This window comes from Accipiter gentilis, chromosome Z (assembly GCF_929443795.1).
Source record: "Accipiter gentilis chromosome Z, bAccGen1.1, whole genome shotgun sequence".
Classification (NCBI taxonomy): domain Eukaryota; kingdom Metazoa; phylum Chordata; class Aves; order Accipitriformes; family Accipitridae; genus Astur; species Astur gentilis.
This window is the reverse complement of record NC_064919.1, coordinates 67,455,293-67,479,078: the sequence shown is the minus strand read 5'-3', so window position 1 is coordinate 67,479,078 and position 23,786 is coordinate 67,455,293. Positions and strand designations below refer to the sequence as shown.

The 23,786-nt window shown below is 36.0% G+C and overlaps 1 protein-coding gene across 2 annotated transcripts in view; it reads left to right on the top strand.

Moving 5' to 3' along the window:
- The window catches only part of RAB3C (RAB3C, member RAS oncogene family), a 136,333-nt gene that overhangs the window by 43,020 nt on the left and 69,527 nt on the right, over nucleotides 1–23,786 (top strand). For both annotated transcript variants that reach the window (XM_049795398.1, XM_049795399.1), the window contains exon 3: nucleotides 23,426–23,544. In XM_049795398.1, coding sequence (XP_049651355.1) covers nucleotides 23,426–23,544 — 119 coding nt within the window. The remainder of the gene's footprint in view (nucleotides 1–23,425; nucleotides 23,545–23,786) is intronic.

Genomic DNA, 23,786 nt, shown 5'->3' with positions numbered 1-23,786 from the left:
ACCTTTACAAGAGACCTTTTTAATGTGGATGAGCTTTCAGGCATTTTCTATCATATTTTAGACCAATATGCAAAATCTAATTCTGCTGAAGTGGGGAAATGATCCAGGCTAAGAGGTGATAAAATTATCAAATTCCACTCTTTTCTCAGGACAGACTGTGGTTTTCTGAGAAAACAATGCTGGATGTAGAGCACTGAGTATTGAATCACAGTTGCCACCACACCATTGCATATAGAAAGCATTTATCTTATACAAACTCTTTTGCAGGATCAAATTTGTTTGAGAAGTATTTGCAATCCCTTTGTATGAGACAGCTTTATATCATATTTGGCTCAGTCACTCTAACCTTACATTAAATCAATAATGTCTGTCATTGTGCAAATTATATACAATCATGATGTCAAAATAATTTCTATAAGGGTGCATTCTGGGTAATTCAGTAAAAATGCACCAAGCTGCCTGTTCTGGATCAAATTTATATGCAATGTGTTCCCACGTACTTGTGGAAGCATGAACATCATTAGCAAATAACAATTAGTAAACACCTAAAATATAGCTGAAAAAGGCAAAATTTCTGGCAGAATCCAGTTGCTGTGATAACTGCATGTATATTCCACAAGTCTTGGTAAAACAGACTTTATGTAAATATCAAGCTATAATAGGCCAGAAGGCTACCTTTGTAGTCTTAGGATCATTGAGGAAAGCAATGGAAATGCATTCATTTTTTACTATCCTTGGGACATGGACAGATGCAGAGAAGATGGATATTTTCCATATTGAAATGTAATGCAAAATGCTTATCACCTTCAGGGTTTTCTCTTAGAAGAAAAAAAAAAAAAAGAATGGTTGCAGGTGCATATTATTGTCTCAATATTCCTTAGATACAGGGTTTATTCATAGATGGAAATATGGATCTTCAGTATTTCAGTGGAGTAGCCTTAATATTTAAGCTGAGAATTATGTTGATGTGTTTTTCACGAAACTGAAACAGCTTTTAGATTTTTATGTAAGAGCTTTAGTGGAGGTGCTGAATTGGAATAAATCACCCATGTTTAATGGAGACTGTCTAAAACATTTCCTCTCCCTTAGCAGGAAGCTATGGGTAGATATATTGCAGCATGAAGACATCAATCCTTTACCCTGCTCACCCTGAAAAATAATTGGTACCAATCCAGGAATATCTCTGTCTCAAAAAAAAAAGAATTGTTTTAACCTAAGCTGCTTCATATTAAGAAAACTCTGCAACACAGAATGTACCATTTCTGGGTGAGTTCAGAATACAGAGAAATTAATCTCTTCCTGCAAAGGTGCTTTCTTTTTTCTTGTCAGATACATTTATCAAGATATATAATGTGAGGAAGTTGGTACAAATGTTTTTAATTTCTCTGACATCTGGCCTATCATAGCTTGTCTAAAGGACATGAAAAGCTGTTTCTTTAAAATGTCTGCTGTCAAGATGATTTCTATAGTGGTTTACACAACAGACAGTAAATAAATGATACTCTTGTCAAATTAAAATAGGTAGTTGAACCTTAGTAATGCAAATGCTGTTATGCAGCTCCCCCTTTAAAAAAATTAATTAGGAAAGTAAACAATTAAATTAATAGTGTGCTGTTCTACTAGAATTCACATTCACTTAATCTGTTCTTTGAGGAACTAAAAAGAAAAACTCCTGAAAGAAAATTAAAAAATACAAAGGAGTTGGTGTTGCTTTTGTCTGGCATAATTAAAATTATTCTGAAGGTGCCTAATTCTACAGCCCTTACAAACTCACCCGTCTATTTCAGCAGGCTTCAGGAGATTCTTACTAGAAATCCACATAAATATAAAACCTTGCAATATCTTATGAGAAGCAGCAAATAAAAGATGTACAGTAGGAAAAACTTTAAATAAGATAGATCAGCCCAGTTGTGCTATGTTTACAAACATAAACAAACAGTTAAAAAAAACAACCCTCAGAATGGTTAGGGCCTCCACAAAGAGAAAAAAGTGGACTCTCAAAAGACAGAGGTAAGTGTTCTTTTTTAATACTGCCGATTGTAGCAGACTTGGTCAGACCTTCTTAGGCAAATGCTGGTTCTATGGTTTAAATCACAACATTTTCACTTTTTGACTAAATAGGAAATAAATCTCTTGAGTAAATGTTAGGAGAAATATACAGACAAGAAATAAAATACTTGCTTAATGTGAGTGGTGAAAACCTTCACAATAAGAATACAGAAAGTCAGCCTGAAGGGTCATGAACAAACCCAAGAAACAAGCTACTGTTAGGTGGTTAGTTCAGTTCAGAAACGTTTACTCATTCTGTGGATTTGAAGTGCATTTATTTCCTATTAAAAGTTTAGAAGAAAAAAATGCATGATAAATGAGGTAGGCTACTATATTTGTTTTTTCATACAGTTCTCTTCCTAAATACACAGTGTGGGAAAGTACCTATTTGTAATAATGTAGAAAGAAAACAGTCAATCAATTGAGTCATAATAGTTGTCTTAGAATAGTTTTTATATATGAAGGAAAAAAAGCAATCCATGAAGTAACCTGCTTTATTTTAGCTGATTTACTGGGCTCTACAAGGTAATGACTTCCAGACGTCTTTAGCTCAGTCTAAACTTGCATCACAGTTTTTGGTGTGTTAATGAGGTAAATATCCATGATAGGTCCCAAAGCAATACAAGTCTAACATGAAATAATAAGAAAACAATAGAAATCTAAAAGTCTACCTTCTGTACACGTTGCTTTGGATGAACATGCTAGGCAATCTATACTAGAAATTTCTGGGAACTATAATTTTGAAATTTTTACTTTTGAGGATTTTGAAAATAGTGCTTTGTGATAATCTAGGCTTGCAAGCACTGAAGAAAGAACATTAAATGAGACAGATTAGTTCATGGGGACTCTGTTTACAAAATCAACCAAATCAAAGAATATATAACACAGAATAGAAAGGCCTACAGAGTGACAGAAAAATATATGAGTTAAACCATTCAAGTAACAGATCCATATTTACCTTAAGAAAGACTGATACTGATCAAGTGTGGTATTCCTGTCAACAGTATTAAAAAAAGAACACTTAGTTCTGTCTTTCAAGTTCAGAGTCCATTTTGTTGGTCCAACACTCCAGTAAAATTAGAAATCCAAATTAGTCATGGAAACTGTTGTGGGTTTTACATAATAACTACATGTTCAGGCTCCTGGTCTTTGAACTTAATTCTGTTGTCCCCATTTGTTAAATAACACATCTTGTTAAGACAGTGAACTACATTTAGGAGGAAGCAGCAAGAGGAAGCAGCAAGTACTGTGTAGAAAGCTCAGTTTCCAGTAACAAGAGAGGCATGCTATGTGACTGTCCTTCAGTCTGAAAATGCTGTTTCTTCGGCAGGGTGTTTAATTTGCTTGCACCTAGTAATACAAAGCTAATACTTGAATGAGGCTGAAAGGGATGATTTAGCCCTGAGAGCTAAAATGGCCCTGAGAGCCAGTATTTGCTGACCTCACAGTAGCAGTGTAGGTTGCAGATCTGTCAAAGGCAAATGAAAAGGAATGGGAGATTGTGATGGATATCAGGTTTGTGCAAAGCCTGTCCTAGAAAGAGTAGCTGCATTTCCTGTAACTGTGGCTGTGTTTTTCATGTGGAAATAATGTGCATGTCTGTATTGTCACTAAATCTCTCCTTCATTTTTTTTTTTTGTTTCTGATATTTAAAGTGCTTTAAAAAATATTTTCTGAGTAGCATTTTATTTTTTCTTTCTTTTTTTTCTTTAAGTAAGAGCATAATTTTTGGCAAAGGTTTAGCACAGGAATGCTTGGATTATTGCCAACTTCAATCAGCATTGATACATGTCAAATAGGTATTTTATGAGCTATTCATATTTGTAGTGAGGTTCAACTCTGAAGTTAATCTATTTAAAGAATAAACTTTGACTTTCAATGCTTGCCCAGAATTGGCAGCTCAAATGTCCATTTAAAAAAATAGAAGTTCCAGGTCTGGTAATTCATGTCTTAGTAAACAGTTAAAATCTTGGTCTCCTTTTAAATCCTTTTTTTGTCCTGAGTCAGTATCACTGTCAAAAATTCAAGCTCCAGTCTGCTTTTTTTCCTGATTAAATTAGGCATTGGCTCATTCTGCTTTTATTCTAAATTTAAAAAACCATGGTACAGTAGCACATATCAGATGTGGGGAAAATGTTGCCAATTTCATACAGTGATTATGAAAGAAATCTGTCCACAGCTCAGTGGCTATCCTCCAGCATATAGATGATGGCACATGCTATTGGGTTTTACAGTGGAGAGGTTAATAGTTACTTTTTTTACTGTTTGTGTTCCTATGAATTTATTACACACTCAATTTTTTTTTTTTTTAATGTTTCTCTATAACACAGATTGGCAGTCTTTGCAGTTTGGGGATTTTACTCTGTCCTTCTCCTAGTCATTAAGACACAGATCCATAAGGTGAATTAAATGTGCCAAGACCTTTTCTAGAGGCCTGGTTCCCAAAGTAGAAATCATAAACCTAGATTAGACATCTGCATTTCCTCATGCATACAGGTAGCTGAACATGTAGGACCAGAATTTAAAACAGCCAGGTGGTGCCTGGTGTGAAGGGCTGGTATTTTTAAAACAGCAGTAGGAAGCATGGGAAATAATAGGTCTGAAATTTTGTGATCCTGAATTAGTTACATTCATGAAATCAGAATTCAAAGCATAGAAGCATAGAACAGTCCAGGTTGCAAGAGATCCCAGAAGATCAGCTGGTCCAACCTTTCATGGGAAAAGGAGCCTAGATTCGGTAAAAGAAATAAAAATTTAATTGTTAAAAAAAAGAATGGAGGGGTTGGAAATGCAAAGCAATTTTTTATTATTGTTATTACTTTTAAGTTTTCCCCAGATTGTCCCCAAGAATTCTCTGTAGGATATATAAAATAGTATTGTTCATAGATTTTAAAACTGGGAAAGATCACTCTAGGCAGTGGTTTTTAAAAAAAGCAAATATCAATGAAGTCTGGCTCAGGAATTCCTTCACCTAAGCCAATAAAATGTGCGAAAACATCTGCTGGATTTGAGTGCCTTCTATGTTCTCTCTCTGCATGTTAAGTAACCAGTTTATTCCTAATCTGTTGGAGGTGGTGGTGGTTAAAGAATTTAGTCAGGATGCTCGCTGCTGCCAGAAGTCAGTCTCATCTTCATGGAGAAAATCTGACCTGCAGGCTCTGGAAATAAGCCTTCTTCCATGTCTGTCTGTAGAAGATGTAAGTCTTTTCCTTCTGTGTCTGTCTGCTCACTGAAGGCCAGAGACAAGAGAAGGCATTCACTAGGTAAGGGGAGTCAAGAGATAACTACACTTCCTGAGAAGTGGGAAAAAGTCTTTAGCCCTTGGACTGAGCAGGGCATTGAGCCATTTATTCTCCTTCCTGGATAAGGTTACCATATAAAAATGGACACTGAAACCATAGCCGCCACAGAACTGTGGTTTTCATGAGAAAAGAGAAGTGGCAGTAGCTGAAGTGTTTTGTGCTGAACTCAATACTGTAAGCGTGTGTCAAAAGCTGCTTTTAAGGGAAGCTCCTTGGGCTTTTAGGTACGTGTATTCCTAGTTTGTAGTTTCCAAATATAAGAAGAGGGACCCTTGACCTAGACAGGAGGGTGAAGTTTTACACATATACAATGACATCATTAACAGGACTATTACAAATGATAAGGTGAGCACATATAGCCTAAGCCAGGCAGGAAAGCTGTGGATTGTATTCTTAGCACCTGAATTCTCCATCAGACATGAATATTTCACTAAGCATTGAGGGTGTAGCCTCTCAATACAGAAAGACTGTAGTCAGTCTTTCTGCTTTAAGGACTTGATTCCAAAGTCAAAGTTTGACTCCTTGGTCAAAGTTCTTATGCTGGAATTCATTTCAGGGTCAGAGGGATTCTAATCTGTTAATAAAAAATTTCCCCACCCTAACTTTTTTCTGATATCTATGGTTTACATTTGATGAAATGCTGCTCTTGATCTTCACTGGGCTTTTGAATGAGTCCTGCAATCCAGGGTAAGAATTATTAATGCTGATTTGAGAAAAGTAATTTACTTCATACCAGTCTTTTCTGTCATTTTTCGATTGCCAAATGATTCTAGGAGTCAATATTTCATATAGAAGAGATTATTCCAACACAACCATCATAATTCATTTTAGACAATAGTAAAGACATTAGGGCTTGTTTTACCTTTAAGCATCTGACTAATTCCACTAACAGAGGACTTTCTAAACACTGTGTTTAAGACTGTGTGCAAGTGTGTTGCTGGATCAAATGTTCCGCACCACAGAGGACTGGAACAACTCAAGAGATACTTGGCAGTTTCTGGGTTTTAAGAGAGAAAATTCAATCATGTATGTGTGTGAAGCTTCTACGAAAACTAGATAATAGCAAATACCATGAGTATTAACAAGCAAATTACCACAAATCATGGGAAAATGTGTTTGAATATTCAAATAGGTATTAGCTATACCCACAGCTCATATTAAATGTGGGGAATAGAAATTTTTTCCTAAACTGAATTATTTTCTTCAAATAAGGCCATGTCCTCTGTTTTCAACTACTGTTAACAGTGTAGTTCAAATGACCTTATTTATGTTAATGTAATTATAGATTGCCTTCTGAGAGTATTCAGCGGGGGTTGGGAACAGTATGCAGTTCACAATTAGATTAGTTTCAGAGCACCACTTCATATTACCCATGATACACACCTTTGCATAGAAAATATCTGAATCACAGTTACATTATTGCACTTTATTTGCAGCAGTGCCCACACTGTGCTTCCTGTTTTCCAGAAACTTGCTGAACTCTTGCTCTAAGCAGCTCAGTGTAATACTGACCAGAGGGGCAACAAGGGGCAATTTGCAGTAATTGATTACAAGAGGTCAATGGCTCACTGTAAGCGGTATAGCAGAGGACTAAAATGGAATAGGGCTAAAGGTCTTGGGCCTGAGCTAAGGGAGCTACCCCATGCACAGTGGAAGCAGACATGGGAGAGAATCACATGAAAATATAGTAGTGTGGATGAACAAATGGATGAACTGCCATACCTGGTAAGCAGAAGCTGGTCGTGCTCTGATGTTATGCAGTCCACAACTTTTCTCAGTGCAGTGGCATGTGGTGTACAATCAGAGCTGCAGTATCCAACTGATGGTGCCCAAACTGGCAAATGCTGGGTTGTCATATGTGAGTGACAGCTACCAGCTTGGACAATAGATACTGAGACAGAACAGGGGAACGTTCTCCAGAGATGAAAGCCTGAGATGCTGCACTGGAGCTGAACAGTGAAGCCTCAGCAGCAAGAGGTGTAACAGATTCCTCTTCTGCTGATAGCACTAGAATTAACACTGCAACACATCCTCATTACTGTGGCTGGCAATTACCTTCTGAAGGTAAAGATTTTCATGTTAAGTTTTTCCATTTTCAGCAACTTGGGTAAACAATTGTTTTGATTTTCATTTAAATGCATGGTAGTGAATGCCCCTAAAAACATGCCGCAGTTATGATCCCTGTCTGTGCTTAAAAAAAAAAAAAGGCAATTTGACAGGTTTTTCATTAAAAAAAAAGACATGATTAATGTAATGTAAATTAATGTGATTAATTTTAATTCTTAAAAATTCTTTGAAAATCAAGACTTGTCTTATCTGACCTAAGTTTTGGGTTAGGTTGTAGGTTGGATTAATATAGCATGCATTTTTATATACTAAATAACAGAGGATATTATCCATGATGTTTTTTCCTAATGACATACATCTAATTTATAAGTTTATTCTGTATGGTTAGTAACATATCAAGTGCAGAGAAATACAAGATACCTACTAGAAAGTTATCTATATTTACAGAAGTAAATATTTTTAACTATAGCTTTCTTAAAATTCAGTCCTCAGCCTGATGTCAATTAATTTTTATTAATGCTATCAAATGTTGTCATATAATCCAATGAAATACTCATTACACATCTCTGCCTGTAAATGTAAGTAATATAATAGTGGGAGGCATCTTTGTTCTTCAGTCAGGCATTATGTTGCAATTGAGTTTTCTTTATTGGAGGGGAAGATATCTCATGATAGTATACAGCAGATTTTACTACTTTAGGAGCAAACGAACTCTGTGCTAAGGATTCAGCCACTCCTCAGGAAGAGAGAGTTGGAAGGGAAGAGGAAAGCTGGTATGGCTAAAAGAGGTCTTGGATTTAATATTCATGTTGGAGTACATGGACAATTCACTCAAGCTATGCTATGTTTCAGACACTCCACCTGGGAGGTATTCAGCTTAGCTATTTCATTGTACTATAGAGATAAATAGGTTATTAATGCACAAAGAAACTTTAAGAGTCAGAGAGAATATGCCGGGGATAATGCATTATGTTTAAACTGCAAAATATAGCTGTTGTATTGAGCACTAAGAAAGAAAAAATACTTCCTGCAGAGATTTTTCTTTCTTTAGTCTTCAGGATTCTGTTACACCATTTATTGAATTAAAATATAAACAAACAAACAAACAACCCCCCAAACAATTCTTAACATCCTCAGTCAAGTGAGTTTTTATTGAGCCACTGTCATGGAATATGAATGATCTTAAGTCATCAGTCAGGACCCATGTTTCTTTCATAGTCACTGGTGCCTCATGACCCATAACCTTGCCCATGCCTTATGCCATACTTCAGTCAGTTCAAACTTTACTCGCCCTAATCATACTACATGAATCCTGGGGTGATAGCTGGAGGAGAAGATAGATATTTGTTTGAACCTCACAGGTTGAAAGTATACCACCTAACTTAGACACTATATTTCTCCCGTATCTCTCTTTTTGGTATGATTTAGCCTAAATTATCCTATAGAAAATTGGAATTGACATTTTTATGTTTGAACCTGTATACTTTCTTTTTAAAGGAGGCACTCATATATTATATTTAAGAATTAATTGGATAATTATATATTTTTATAGATATGTATTTATATATAATATATTTGTTGCTATACACTTTTCTGCTAAACACTATTGGAATGGATAACAGGTTATTTTTACAGTCTTTCCAAAGGCATGTTAAGTCACAGCGTGTTCTGAAAAAATACAAGATGGCTCTGACATTCCAGTTTTTCTATTTTAGATAAGCATATGGTAAGTCTAATAAAAGATTTGAGAGCAGAGAATCACTTTTGTGGTTAGTAATTTTGCTCCAGGTTCAGATAAATTGTGTTGTGAGATTAAGATTGTACTTGGGTATATGAAGTGACTAAATTGAGTATATTTTGCTTAAATTTGTGACTTTAAAAATATTATCTATTCATTGATTGTATCTACTATTCCCTTATATTATATTCTCAATTACATGTCATACTTAATTATGAAACATCCATGCTGGTACAACTTGAACTTTTACTATATAGCATCTGGTGATGAGTCAACAGTTTGTGTAATTTTTCTGCAAATACTTGAGTTGTTTTTGTTCCTGGTATATCAGCTTTGGGAAAGGTCTAACACTGAAATAGCCTCTTAAAAACAAAACAAAACAAAACAAAACAAAACAAAACAAAACATCCACATAATTGTTCTTCAGGAAGTACTTGGAAGTTAATATAATTAAAACATAGAAACATATAAATACAACACTGCATTATATAAAAAGGTAAATGTTATAGTGAAACCAATGTCAGTAGAAATAAGTTACTCAAAATTTTAATTCTTTCTTTTGGGAAGTCAGATCTTCACATTGGTTTGCATCAGTCGATTTCATTGAGCTATATGTGCCTGTTTAATTATTTTCTGTAACTAAAGACATAATTGGGCCTCCTTCCTTTTAGATTTCAAATCCTATTAATCATTTCTGTTTCTTTAGTGTCAGTTACATCCTCAGCCTACTTGAACACCTAATGCTGTCCTATGGAGCTCATTTAAAATTTTGAAGACTGTGTACCTGAAATACTCAGAAACTCCTGTATAGGTACAGAAGAGAAGTTTGATTTTCATAAGTTTGGAGAACATGTAACTTCCTGCAGCATCCAGTAACTTTGATGGTACTTGGCATCAGAGAAAATGTAGTACAAAACAAAGGATTGTAGTACATCCATCTTAGCCAAAATGGTGTGTCATAAAGATCACATTTTCATCATACTGAAGATTCAAAGGGGAAAAATGGGAAAAAAATTTATGTTCCCCACATTCATTTGTTGCCTCTGCTTATCAGTAGAGGTGACTTTGAAACCCAAAGCACATTTCAATACTTACTTCTAGAAATAAATATAAATTCCAGGTTTACATAATGAATTCTGTCATCTTCTAAAATTGCTATTTGCAATGGCAGATGTTTGGAAAGGGCTATTTCCCCTCCCTCCATGCCCCATTAGCATCAGTTACATTTAGCAAAACCCACAATTTCTGTTTGAGCTATGTGCTGTGAGCTGAAACATGAACCCCTGGGAGCCTGTGTGGAGCTGACTAATAAACAACTCTGCCAAATTATCCTCCTATTCCTTCCTTCCTTGAAGCATCAGTCTTTGAGCATGCTTACATGTGAAATGACCAGAATTCAGATTCCCTGCCTCCCGCCCCAGTATTTTAGAATGTACATCAGAAAAAAAACCTTCTTTCTGGAGTCAGTTCTCACTTTGATCTTTTTTATTTGTCTCCTCTTTGGCTGTCAGTCTGTCTTGTCAGTCACAGTAGCATTTTGTCAGCTGATGGATGATAATTCAGTTATGTCTGCACAATGAGAGAACATATCCCACAATTTAATCAAATCATGGTAGAAATAATCTTCAGTTTTTATCTAGGATCAAAGAACACATGGTTGAGTCTCTAATAATGCAATTTCCAGTTAATATGCTGGTCAGTGTTATATTCAGTGAAAAGATTACTGGGATTTCTATTCAGGTTGCAGCAGCCAGAGGCAGAGATTGCATGCAGGAAAAATAAATGTCCACTCAAAAAGATGTCTTTTGCAGTGAAAGAGACCTGGAGGGGCATGGTTAAGGAACCTGAATTATGTTAACTCTGCTGTGTACTTAACAGCTGCTCTATCAAGGAATTTCTTAACTTGGCTTTTGAAATTAATTTAGTCTAATCTGTAATTGAAAAAGATTAATTTGATTGGCTATCATTTACATTTAACTTTGTATTTGATTGTGTTTGGTAAATAATATATGAATCTGAAATAATTACAATGTCTTAGTGTGCTTGCATTTCTGATTCATACTGCTGAGTTACCTTCTGTAAGGTAACTCTCCTCTTTGTTTATAATTAATGAAATGTAAATGTGTATGGGAACAATCATGAATAGGTGTATTTTCTTCTCCTCGTGCTTTGATGAGGTTAGTCAGAGTTCTGGGACTGTAGGCACAAATTTGCAGTGTGAAAAATTTACTTCCTTCATCCGTGACATAAAGACATAATACTTAGTGCAAGTTTACAAAAAATCTTTATATCATAATAGGAATAATGGAACATGTATGTTTTATTTATATTATATACATATGGTCATACTATATACATATATATATTTATAAATTTCAGCATATATACAGAAACATGCACCTATGTGACCATATTATTTACAAATTAATGAACCCTACTACTATAAAATCACTATTATGTGACAGTTAGAAGACTGGAAGATAGAGCTATAGTAGAATATGGTGGCTTCTAGGAAGCTGCATCTTAGTTTTACTGAATTTTTAAATTAGAAAAGAAATAGCACAGTGTATAAATTAAAGCAGATTTGTCATCAAACATCTACTCTTTGATGTAGTCAGTGCTGCACTGTAGGCAGCAAAGCCCTTTGAAAGTTATTTACACTCAATTTGTTTTTAGACTTTTCTTTGTGTATAACCCCAATGTCTGGTTCTGTAGTAGCTAGTGCTTTAAAGTAGCTCTGATTATAGTTATACTTGCTACAGATTTCATAGCTGGTCATTTTTCTGTTTCCATTAGACCATAATTTCCTATTCCTTTATGATGCATTAAGACAGAATAACTCCAATTACTGGAAAAATACCTGTAGTTTGAAAATCACGGCTGAAGAATAACACTATTTATAGTACATCATATGTGATCTAAATCCTACCTTTAGAAATTATTATAACAGCATGTTTTATTTTATTGAAATATTTGCATTTAAAACTTTTAAGATAACCTATGGCAATCATTCTGCCTGGTAATACATATGAGTTATAGAATGTTTTTGGAAAGAAAGGTGCATTTCAGTCAGGCTTTCTACCCTAACAGGTCAAAATTTTTCATTCCATTTTTCTTTGGTACTTGATTTGACCTCTTGTGATGACATTGCAGTTTCAGGACTGATAAAATTGTCCCCCTTTATTTGATCAGCATAAATGATTTTGGATCTTCCTAAAAGTTTAATTCATTTACTAATTATGCGATCTAGGTTTTCTGTCTTTAGACATATATTTTTTTACTTAAAAGAAAACTAAGTGTGGACATAATGTAACTATTACAGCTACAGATCCAAGAAGACTTTTTTCTTTAACTGTATTCTGCTTGAAAACTTCATGTCGTTGGATCCCATAATCCACTGTTTCACTTGCTTAAAAAGTAAGCCAAAGGAAAATAAAATCAGGACTGTATAATTAGAAACTCTCTGAGTTACTCAGAAAACTGAGAAATCTATCTGCTTGGATTCTAAAAGATTCTGTTGTGTTTAGGTGATGTAATAGAAGCGAATCTTCAAAATAATTGCATAAATTCTCAGATGTAAAGTTATATGGCATCTCATGTGCCTTTGCATATGTTGTTACTCTATAAGCCTGTAAATGTGAACTAGAAGACAGCCTGGGATATTCAGGCCTACCATATCCAACAGTGTCTTTCAACCAAATGTTTTTATGATTTTGTTATTCCATGGATTTCTACAACCTGTAACATAGTACCTATTTCTGGTGGGATTTACTTTATGGTTTTAGCCATTAATCCCTTGATGGGTTGGATTTGATCCAATTACCTTCTGTAATGAAATTTTTCCACACAAATAGAAACTTCAGCAAAAGTTCATTTGGATAATTCAGCATTTTCCAGTGAAATAACATTGCATCAAAAATCCAGCGTGACAGTATTATTTCTTCATTTAATTTAGCACTGAAATCATGAGTATTTTTAGTAAAGAAAAATTTGGGGGGGGTGTTTTTCCCCCAATAGGGTCATATTATTTACTGTCTATGAGTAGTCAGCAAACTGTTACTCATATGTAACGGTTAAAAATGGTCATCACTTCTAAATGATAAATCACCAGCAGTTTCACAGTCTTCTTCTGAATTTCTAAACAGAAATCATTAGTTTTAAAAATTACGTTGTCATGGTTTAACCCCACCCAGCATCTAAGCACCACACAGCTGCTCACTCACTCCCCCCACCCAGTGGGGTGGGGGAAAAAATTGGGAAAAGAAGTAAAACTCATGGGTTGAAATAAGAATGGTTTAATAGAACAGGAAAGAAGAAACTAATAATGATAATGTTAACACTAATGAAATGACAACAGTAATAATAAGAGGATTGGAATGTACAAATGATGCCTAAGCGGTGATCCCCCGTCCCCACTCCCCCCAATTTATACACTAGATGGGATGTCCCATGGTATGGAATACCCTGTTGAACAATTTGGGTCAGGTGCCCTGGCTCTGTCCTGTGCCAACTTCTTGCGCCCCTCCAGCCTTCTTGCCGGCTGGGCGTGAGAATCTGAAAAACCCTTGACTTTAGTCTAAACACTACTGAGCAACAACTGAAAACATCAGTGTTATCAACATTCTTCGCATACTGAACTCAAAAACACAGCACTGTACCAGCTACTAGGAAGACAGTTAACTCTATCCCAGCTGAAACCAGGACATACGTTAAGCCTCACCTCTCTTTCTCTGCCTAAGTCTAAAAAATCAGATGTTTGTTCATCTGAGACTTTATCCCAGAATGTGATTAGCATTCTAGTCCTCATCCAGCAAAACACCTGAAAGCTTGAATTCATTTCAGAATTTACTTCTTTGCAGGGGGACTTCTGGACATTTCTTTTTCTCAAAGTGCATCAGCCCACCTATGCATTTATAAAGTTTGTCACATACTTTTTATTACAAGCTGGTTCTAGATTCTCTTGCCAAGCTCAGTAGACACTTGTAAAACTTAAAGCCTATTCCTTCAAGTGTAGAAATCTTGCTGCTGTTTTTCTGCCTGATGCTTTTTGAAATATAAATATAGGAGGAAAATTTCCTAGTTAATATCTTTCTTCTTTTGAGACCTGTTTTTTGCTTGACTTTCTGCTTCTTTTATTGAAGAAACTTTCAGATAAATACATCTTTCTTTGAACTGTTATTGAGAGCACTGTTGTTCATCCCGCTTTGTAGAAAAAAAAAATCAGATTTTCTAGCAAGATTTTGATAACACCTGACACTTGAGCCTTCTTGGATGTTTTATAAGATCATAATAGTGACCGTATTGCATCAGACAAAGGTCCAGTTAGTCCAGTACTTCCTCTGTGATGGTTGCCAGTAATGGATGCTTAAGAAAAATGGCCAAAGAACAGGTAAGTTTATTTCTACTGTGTTGCTAGTGGAGAAAAGATGGTGGCATTCTGCACCTTCAATATATCATTGGTGAAGTTCTCCAGAAAGCACCAGGTGCTTTTTCAGCTGACCCTTAGAATCTTAAAATACCTATCTAAGGTGTGCTATACAAAGAGCTACCAGAATTTCTTTAGGTGTCTTTGTCTGCCCCAGAAAACAATGTCTGCCACAGTCATAGAAAGAGGATACAGAAGTTACCTGAAGATCTCCCTACAAGGAAACTTCCAGACAGCTCTGCAGAAGCATTAATTTACCAAGGCAGGAGGAAACTGTTTCAGCACAGACCACAGTGTAGTCCAGTACTTTTATTCTGCAGGTTTCCTAAAGTACTAAGCCATGTCTTTTACCAGCCCTCATGGAAGTTCTGAATAAGATTTAACTTCAGCCATGGCTGAAATATTGCATTTATAGTTTCTTGCTTAAAATAGGTTAAATGTGGCTTGTTCTGTGTTGCAGATTGTCTCTTCTCCTTTTTATAGGTAATTGAGATTTAAAACATTTTTATGTAAAAAGCGTAAGTTGATAGTAATTCTAATGAACCTTTAAACATGTTTTGTAAACTTAATATTCTTCACAGAAATGCATTCTTTTACTCCTGGGAAGGTTTGGAAGGTTATTAATATTTATATAGGAACATTCCTGTAACTTGTTCCAAACAAGAGAAACTACACTGCAGAGTTAAACACAGGGGTTTATCGCAAGGAAAAGCAGAGGTGGAGAGAGAGTTTCTGGCAAGAATGCTTGATTTATGGCTTTAAAAGGTCCTTTGTACCACTAATTCTTTTTTTCTCTTAGAGTTGGAGAGTTACAAAACAGTTCTTCTAAAGAAGGCCCAGAAAAAAAATGTGCTAAGCTCAGTGTTGTCATGAGGAAAGAATTATGTTCATAGCTCTCAATAGTTAGGAGGTACTGTTAGCTAATCAGCAGGCAAGCATTCACCTAATATTGTAACATGATGACACCATTAGGCAAATTTGTTCAGTGCAATGAGCCACTAACATAGAGCTAGTGAAACTTTTCTCTATCCATGGATCCCACCTCATCCTGAATAATAAGGGCAAGTTAATTAAATATGAGTAATTCATTAGAGAACTAGAGAATTCATTAGAGAATTCAGTAGAGAAAGCTGTCTTCAAGATGCAGAATAGGACAGAATGACAAGGGAGAGAGAAAGCTGAAAGCTTATTATTCTTATTTTACGAATAACAAGTTCTAGAGAGAAGTAGTTAATCCAAAAGACTTAGAAGTATATAATCAAAGTACAGAAATGGGAAGAGGAAGGTACCCTGGCATTCCAATATACCTCAACATAGTTCTCTGTGATAATGGTCAGTTGACTCTAAGTCTCTGAACTTACAATATAGCTCAGGTTTTTTTCCTATCTCTGCTAAATGAAAGGCAAATGCCTTTAAAAAATGGTGGAAGATCAGGCAAAGATGTAAAAGCTTTAGTACAACTGTAAAAAAACCCCACCAAAACCAAACCAAAACAAAACAATGCCCCACCCCGCAACCCCCCCACACTTATCGTAAGGCTAGAGCACACCAATTTTTAGGCGACCAAGAGCTTTGTGGATTGAAGAGCCAGTTTGAAACTCTGGCAAGTTGCAAATACCTTTAGCAGTCACCAAAGCCAAGTGAGACAAGGACTGAAGGTCTGTTTAGTGGCTGCTTCATCTGTGGATGAAACAGCTCTGCTTCTTAGTTTCTTAATAGGCATAAGTCTCACAGCATTAGGATTGACTTTGTTGCAACCTATCCTTATCCCACTCTAAGTATGAAAACCACTGTTTGCTTAGTGTCTAAATTACCCTTGACACTCCTGGAGGTTAAGGAGACTTTCTCTCAAGTCTGAAGATTGTCCATAGTGTATTTGAGTGTCAGGTTTCAAAGACTACCATTCCTTGTAATGTTATTATAGATCTAATATTTCTTTGTGTCCCTTTCACTCAAAAGCAGGTTGTTCTGATCCTCTCAAGCTTTGCCAGAATTCAGTGCCAGATGTCAGCATTCCAAAATTATTTTTAATAAAAGTTTTATTCTTAATACAGTAATTTCAGTCCATATTAAGTGCCTTTGTTCCTCCATTATGCACTAGGACACATTTTTGCTCTCTGAGTACAAAGATATAAAAAAAAGAGAAAAAGAAGGAAATATTACAGTCTGATTTACAAGTATTTGAAAATAATACAAATAGAAGGTTATTCAACCGATTTTTCACTAGCTGTAGTTACAAGCTTGCTTTATTACATGAAGTGCAAATTAAATTTTGTAAATTTATGATTTCCACTATACATTTTTGGCAGCTGTACTTAATGTTTGATTCTGTAACACTTTTCATAAAATAAAAGAAAGAAAAGATCTTGAAAGCAAAACCTTAGCCTTTCCAGAAAGAGAAATTCTTCTTAACACCTAGCATGAAGGTTGGTTAAAGTATAAAGTGGTACTTTAATTAACCTGTTTTACTTTTGAACAGAATGCCGGGCCCTACTGATCTGACAGATGCTGTATAAAGTATGTCCAAAGATGGGGAAGGAGGACAAGAGGAATTGAACCTCACCTCCAACAGAGCAGGACAGGCCACAACCAAAGTACAAACCAGAGAAATCAAGGATGTAATAGTAATCTTGAAAATTGTAACTATTTAGGCTTGCAAAGTTTAGCTAGCTGAGTTGAATTAGCAGAAGCAAACCCCCCTTACTGTCAAATCCTGCTAAACTAGATTTCATCCAGAATGCGCTGTACCAGCTTAGACTATACCAATATTTTTGAGAAATATGTTAAATTAGGCCCTTGAATTCATTTGCTGAGTGCATGCTCTCCCTCCCACCCTTGCCTAGCACTGCACCACTGACAGGAACAATACTTTATGTAAATAACTTCCAAGTGGAGTTGCTCATTATTAATGCAGACAGTTTTGAAGGTGAAAGCAAACAGCGTTTGGCAGCAAGAACTTTTAATGAGACTGTCATGAAGGAATTCAGTCTGCAAAACACAAACTTATTTTGTAGCACACTTGAGTGACTCTGTGCCTCTGCATTTCTGTCCTGTATGCTAAACTTTCAAATGCCTTTTTAGATCCACTTCCCCACATTACTAGTTTTACTCGTATCACAATACAGCTTGTGTTATGTGCCAAAAAACTGGCAGCAGTAGAGGAGGATTTCTCTGCTGCACATCCACAATATTTGAAGGCAAGGCAAACAGAAAGATAAAATTAGAAATGTGACTTGGGTGAATTCTCACTTTGCAGGTCAAAATTTTCTGTTAAGGTAAACAAAGTTGGCACAGCAATCAAGAACTGCTGCTCCTTTATGAGTTTCATGTTTCTTTCCTGCTGTTGCTTCCCAAAGGTTATTTATATACTCCATCAAAGACACTCTATATTTCTCTAATTTCTCCTACTGATACATAAAAAGACTCAAGGCAGTAAGTGAATGAAAATCTAAACTGGCTCATTTCAGAGCAGCACAAAAGATGTCTCTGATCTTTCCTCAGGGATGTCTGGGGTCTTGGGGAAGAAAGGATAAAAGGAAAAGTATGACAAACAAAAAAAACCAGTCAGAGAGCCATTCAGGGAGGGGCAAGGGACAACCTCTGCAAAAATCCTCTTGAGGTGGAGGGGTGGGCAGGGATAAACCTGCTGCTAACAACCCAGGAAGAGCAGCTATGGGTCTATACCAGAAGCAAGTGGGCAGGGCACAAAGAGAGAGGACAAGTAGAAAAGCTGCTGGAGCAGGAGGAGCTGACTATCCCAGCAGCACCATTTCTCAACAAACAGCACTTCCAACAGAAAGTGTTAGGCACATAGAAATACAGACAGATGAACATTCATTTCCTGTGAAATACAAGTTCTTCTTGAGCCAACTAGCTTGCTATTCCTAAGTGTTTCTACTTGCACAGACAACTATTATGTTATATCTCCCATTCCTCTGGGACCATTTGTTGTTAGCAGCTGGTGCATTCCCCATACACTAAGGCCTTCAATGCTATGGCAGCAACACAGTAATAATGAGAATCTGTAGGAAATTTCCCATAATATTATTAAAGGGTGGTTTCAAGGGAGAAGCACAGGACAAAACCTGGTTCATGTGGTTACTGTAAAAATAACATATCTTCACTTTAAGCTTTATTGTACTGTCAAATTCACAGCTCTAAGTGTAACTCAAATGAACAGCCAAGGTAATCTGGAATTATCTGTCTCCATACTATTTGATACATATATGATAAAGGAGGGTTGGCCAAATACATACCAAATTGCTGTCCTCACCCTGAGCCAGAAACAGATATTTTGTATCCAATCTATACCTCTACCATTCCTCTTTCACTGCCTATAAATATACATGCCCTATTCAAGATCTTTACTGATGGAAAAACTTTACTGGTCCTTTTAGCTCTTGACTTTCTGGTAAAAACCAATTAATTTTAGTAATATGAAATTATACATATACATATACATGGAGCATAAAAATGTTTGCAAATACCTAATTTTAGTCATAAGTGGAAAAAAAAATTAATAAAAAAAAGCCCAGACTCATACTAGAGACATCAGAGCACACAAGGCCAAACTGTGCAAGTCTTGGAGTCTTCGAAATATTCAGGACCATGGGCTATTAGCCAGTGTGCTGCATGCAATGCTCAGAAACTGGATAATTTCTGAAGTACTATGTCTACTAAGCCTTATCATTCTGTGATTTAATATCTAAAATCTGGTGCCTATTAAGAAAGACTCACTAATATAGGATCACGTAACCAGAACTTAATGGAATTGTGGGAACTGTATTAAAAACAGAATTTATGAAAGTGAATATAATATTTGAAAATATTTCTTGCAGCTGCTGAGACCCTTTTTGGTTTGTTTTGACTAAGATATTTAAAATACCTCTTTTTGTCTTCTGTGCATGGAACTTTTCATAAAGCATTCCCTCACTGTCATTCATTCCCTTCTGCTTTTCCACTCTACTTCTTTAATGAACAGTCCATTGTCCTTACCAGACATTACCTACATGAATGAGAAGGCCCCCAAGACGATCTATGTGTCTGGTTTTCAGCCCATCAAAGATGGAAATGAACGGCCTTGGTTAGCACGCCAGTCAATAATAGGTCAAATTTTATTGTTCCTCAGGCTTATTTTATTTAGTTTCCTTAGAAATAAACATCAGTCAGTGCAAAACACAGATGTTATATTTCAGAATTTAAACCTTAAAAGGTGGTCATCAGATTAATTCCATGGTCTTGCAAAATAGACTAAGATAACATAGCAGCAGCCAGTAACCATACCTGAATTAGGGAAGGTTTTCTTCACATACAAGTACAAAAGAGTACCTGAGGATAAAATCATAGTAATTTACAGATATAAATATGATGAAGTATTGAAATTTGTTCGTTTCTGCTCAGTTCTTCTGTAAGAATAAAAGCTAATAAACACAGAAAAAGGCCACTTATATTGATGTATTAGCTGTTTCAAAGAAATTAAATCATTGTAATAAAATATAATATTTAATATTAATGTATTTTATGTTTCTAATGTGCTATTTCTCCTAACAAATGGTATTTAGGTTCCTTAACAGTAGTACAAAAGGAGCTGTCTTTAGGGCATTTGTGAATATATTCTAGTAAGAATACAAGGGGATGCTTATGAATATGTGGAACACAAAAGTTTTGACAATATTGATTACTCATATTTGGGTTCATTTTTTACAAGATCATAAACACTCTACTGCATAATTTGTATATTAGGTCAATTAAAATTTTAGTTGCTTCCTTGTACAACAAGGAATGTGTTCTGGTTTCAGCTGGGATAGTGTTAATTGTCTTCCTAGTAGCTGGTATAGTGCTGCTTTGGGTTCAGTATGCGAAGAATGTTGATAACACACTGATGTTTTCAGTTGTTGCTCAGTAGTGTTTAGTCTAAAGTCAAGGATTTTTCAGATTCTCTTGCCCAGCCAGTGAGAAAGCTGGAGGGGCACAAGAAGTTGGGAGGGGACACAGCCAGGGCAGCTGACCCAAAGTGGTCAACGGGGTATTCCATACCATGGGACGTCACAGCTAATATATGAACTGGGAGGAGGGGGGGGGCGGGAATCACCACTCAGGGGGCTAACTGGGTGTCAGTTGGCAGGTGGTGAGCAATTGCACTGTGCATCATTTGTATATTCCAATCCTTTTATTATTACTGTTGTCATTTTATTAGTGTTATCATTAGTTTCTTCTTTTCTGTTCTATTAAACCGTTCTTATCTCAATCCACAAATTTTACTTCTTTTCCCAATTTTCTGCCCCATCCCACTGGGCGGGGGGGGATGGGGGGGGGGAGTGAGCGGCTGTGTGGTGCTTAGTTGCTGACTGGGGTTAAACCACAACAAATGTGTTTATCGATGTTGGAAACTAATAAACTACACTTTATTCATGGTCATCCATCTCTGCCATATACTGAAATACCACTTTAGAAAATCTTTTTTTTTATCATCACATTAACATAATATTAGCTGCAGGCACATATTAGATGCCTGTATTGGGAACAGCCCCAAATACCTGGTTCCGTCCCAGACTGACCCAAATCAAATGCCTAGGTCCAGAAGAGCATCTCCTATCCCAAAGTCAGTCAGTGTTTGGATCTTCATCTGCAGCTTCATTTCTCTTTGTGTAAAATTATTTAAGAACTTTTATTTTTGTTTGTCTTCCTTTACACTCATATTTTATTCTCTGTAATCAAGAGTGCCTAAGCCTACACTAGCTGCCTTGAACACTGCGCAGAAAATAGTTGGTGTCTTGGACAGGAAGCATCGCTGACTTACAGTTTTATTGCTAGGGCTGTTCACCCTTATCTGTAGATAGGCTTCAGTGGAAATCACCTGTGGCAAAATAAGATTTGCTTCAGTAGGAGTGGGCTCCTGGTTGTCATACCATTGTTTTTCCAACAATACATATCTCTGACTGACAAAAAAGCAGATAGACACTGACAAAACTTGTTTGAAAATCATATCTCTTCTGTACAGAAAGGCTGCATACTTGCTATTGGCCATATTTTCCTTCTGGCCCTCTCAGCTCATTTCTGTAATATCAAATCAAATAAATGAATCCAACAAAACATGTGAGAGTAAACCTTATTCCATAAAAGAAATACAAAGAAATGGTTTTAAATAATAGCAGGTGGTATTTCTTCTGCTAATAAATGATTTTACTCAACATTTCAATGATATTTTCATCTTATTGACAGACTATGACCTACTGAGAAAGAACTGACCTCGGAGTATTACAATATGTACAGGCTTAGTGCAAGAGTGTTAGCACCTTAATATTCAGTAATACCACCAGAAAATTTGGGAGTGGCTATCCAATCTCCAGACCATAGCTGTTACAGGCTTAGCCAGCTCAGAGCATAAGCAGAAAAAGTTTAGGTCTGCCTGGCATTTCCCACACAGACATAACCTAACCTTCTGTGAGACCTGTTAGAGTCTAACTTCTACATTAGCTTTGCAGCTTGGATCACTGAAACTACATCAAAGCAGTAGCGGTTATAAGCCAGAATGAACAGAATCCATATATTTCACCTGAGACCTTGTTTGGTTTCAGTAACTGTCTTTGTTATGTTTCTTATTTTCTAAGTGGTTTCTGATGTATGTAGAATTGCCTTTTTAAACTTTATTTGTTTACAAAATGAATTATGTATGTGTAAAGAAGGAGGCCCACTTATTCTATTTTTTTTTTGTTCAGTACTAGCCCAGGAACCATTTCAGAAAACACACCAAATAAAACATTGTTTATCATTGGTTATTCTTCTCTTTCTGCAGCAAGGCAAATTAAATACATTTGTCTGTATTGTAAATTATTTCTTATCCACACAAAAAAATCTGAGATAATGAAATTAAGTTCCAAGTTTGTTAAAATTGAATATGCGCAGATTATCTGTTAGTTACAGTTGCACTGAAATGTTATGGATGTTTCATCTAAAGCTTTTAATATTTATGGTTTAAAAATATCAAATAGGTGTGCTGGAACAGGAAATAGTTATGCATTTCCTGTATTTTAGTTATTGCTGTTGTCTCACAATCTTAGTATAGACAATGGGTGGTTATGCTAGATATTGCATATAAATGTTGTAACACGTAGTCCCTGCCCTGCAAAAACTTTTACTGGAAATAAGTAAAGCAAGCAGTGGGAGAAAGGAAGACTTAACATTTCTTATTTTAAAGGCATTGAATTGAATGAGATGCAGAGAATGAGAGAGAAAACTGTTTCATGGTAAGGGACTGCTAGCAGACTTTCTTCTGTCAGATGTTTATTTTAAATGCCCTGCCCTCCAGCTTAAGTTGACATGAGCACCAATGGCTTAGAATCGCAAGAACAGAGCAATTAGACATTGCCTTCTTGGTCAGGATGTTTCCAGACTTCAGGAACCATCCTGATCTCATTATGAAGATCTTAAGGTTGCTATTTTGTCCCAGCATTTTATCCAGAACATGAGATTTTACCTGTCCCTCTGTCAGACTGAGAAGGTACAAGGCAGGAGCAGGAGACAAGGTTCTTACCCGAGTCTCAGGTTGAATGATATAAATCAGAGAGTTACTTAGGATATATGACCTGGCAGAGGGCCATGACTTTCTGCTTCTCTCTACTCCCACCTCATGACAGAACAGATGCGTCCCTCATATTATGATCCAATGCAGAATTCTCCTTTTTTTCTGTTATTCTCAGTTTGCTCCCCCTTGATTTTATGAGTAGGGTTGCAGAGTTGTACAATAACTGTTGCCAGAGTTTTCTTTCTATTAAAAAAATAAAAGATAATATAATTTGTTAATTTATTTGCAACATGTAAAAATTTTGTTTGTTATTCTTTCAGGACACAGCAGGTCAGGAGAGGTACAGAACAATTACCACAGCTTACTATCGGGGTGCAATGGGCTTCATTTTAATGTATGACATCACGAATGAAGAGTCTTTCAATGCTGTGCAGGATTGGTAAGTAGAACTTCAAATTCATATTAAATAGCACAAAGATTATTTGGTATCACTCACCTGCTGTGACAGTGTAAATTATTTTGGAAAACTTATTTCCAGACACAGTGGCCAAGCATTCCTATACCCAAATGTACGGTGGATTTTTTTTCTGGAAAAACAATGAATACCTTACTTTAAAATGTGTTGCATATATTTCATTGAAACCATTGTGTTTTCTGTGAATTCGGTTAATGTGCACTATT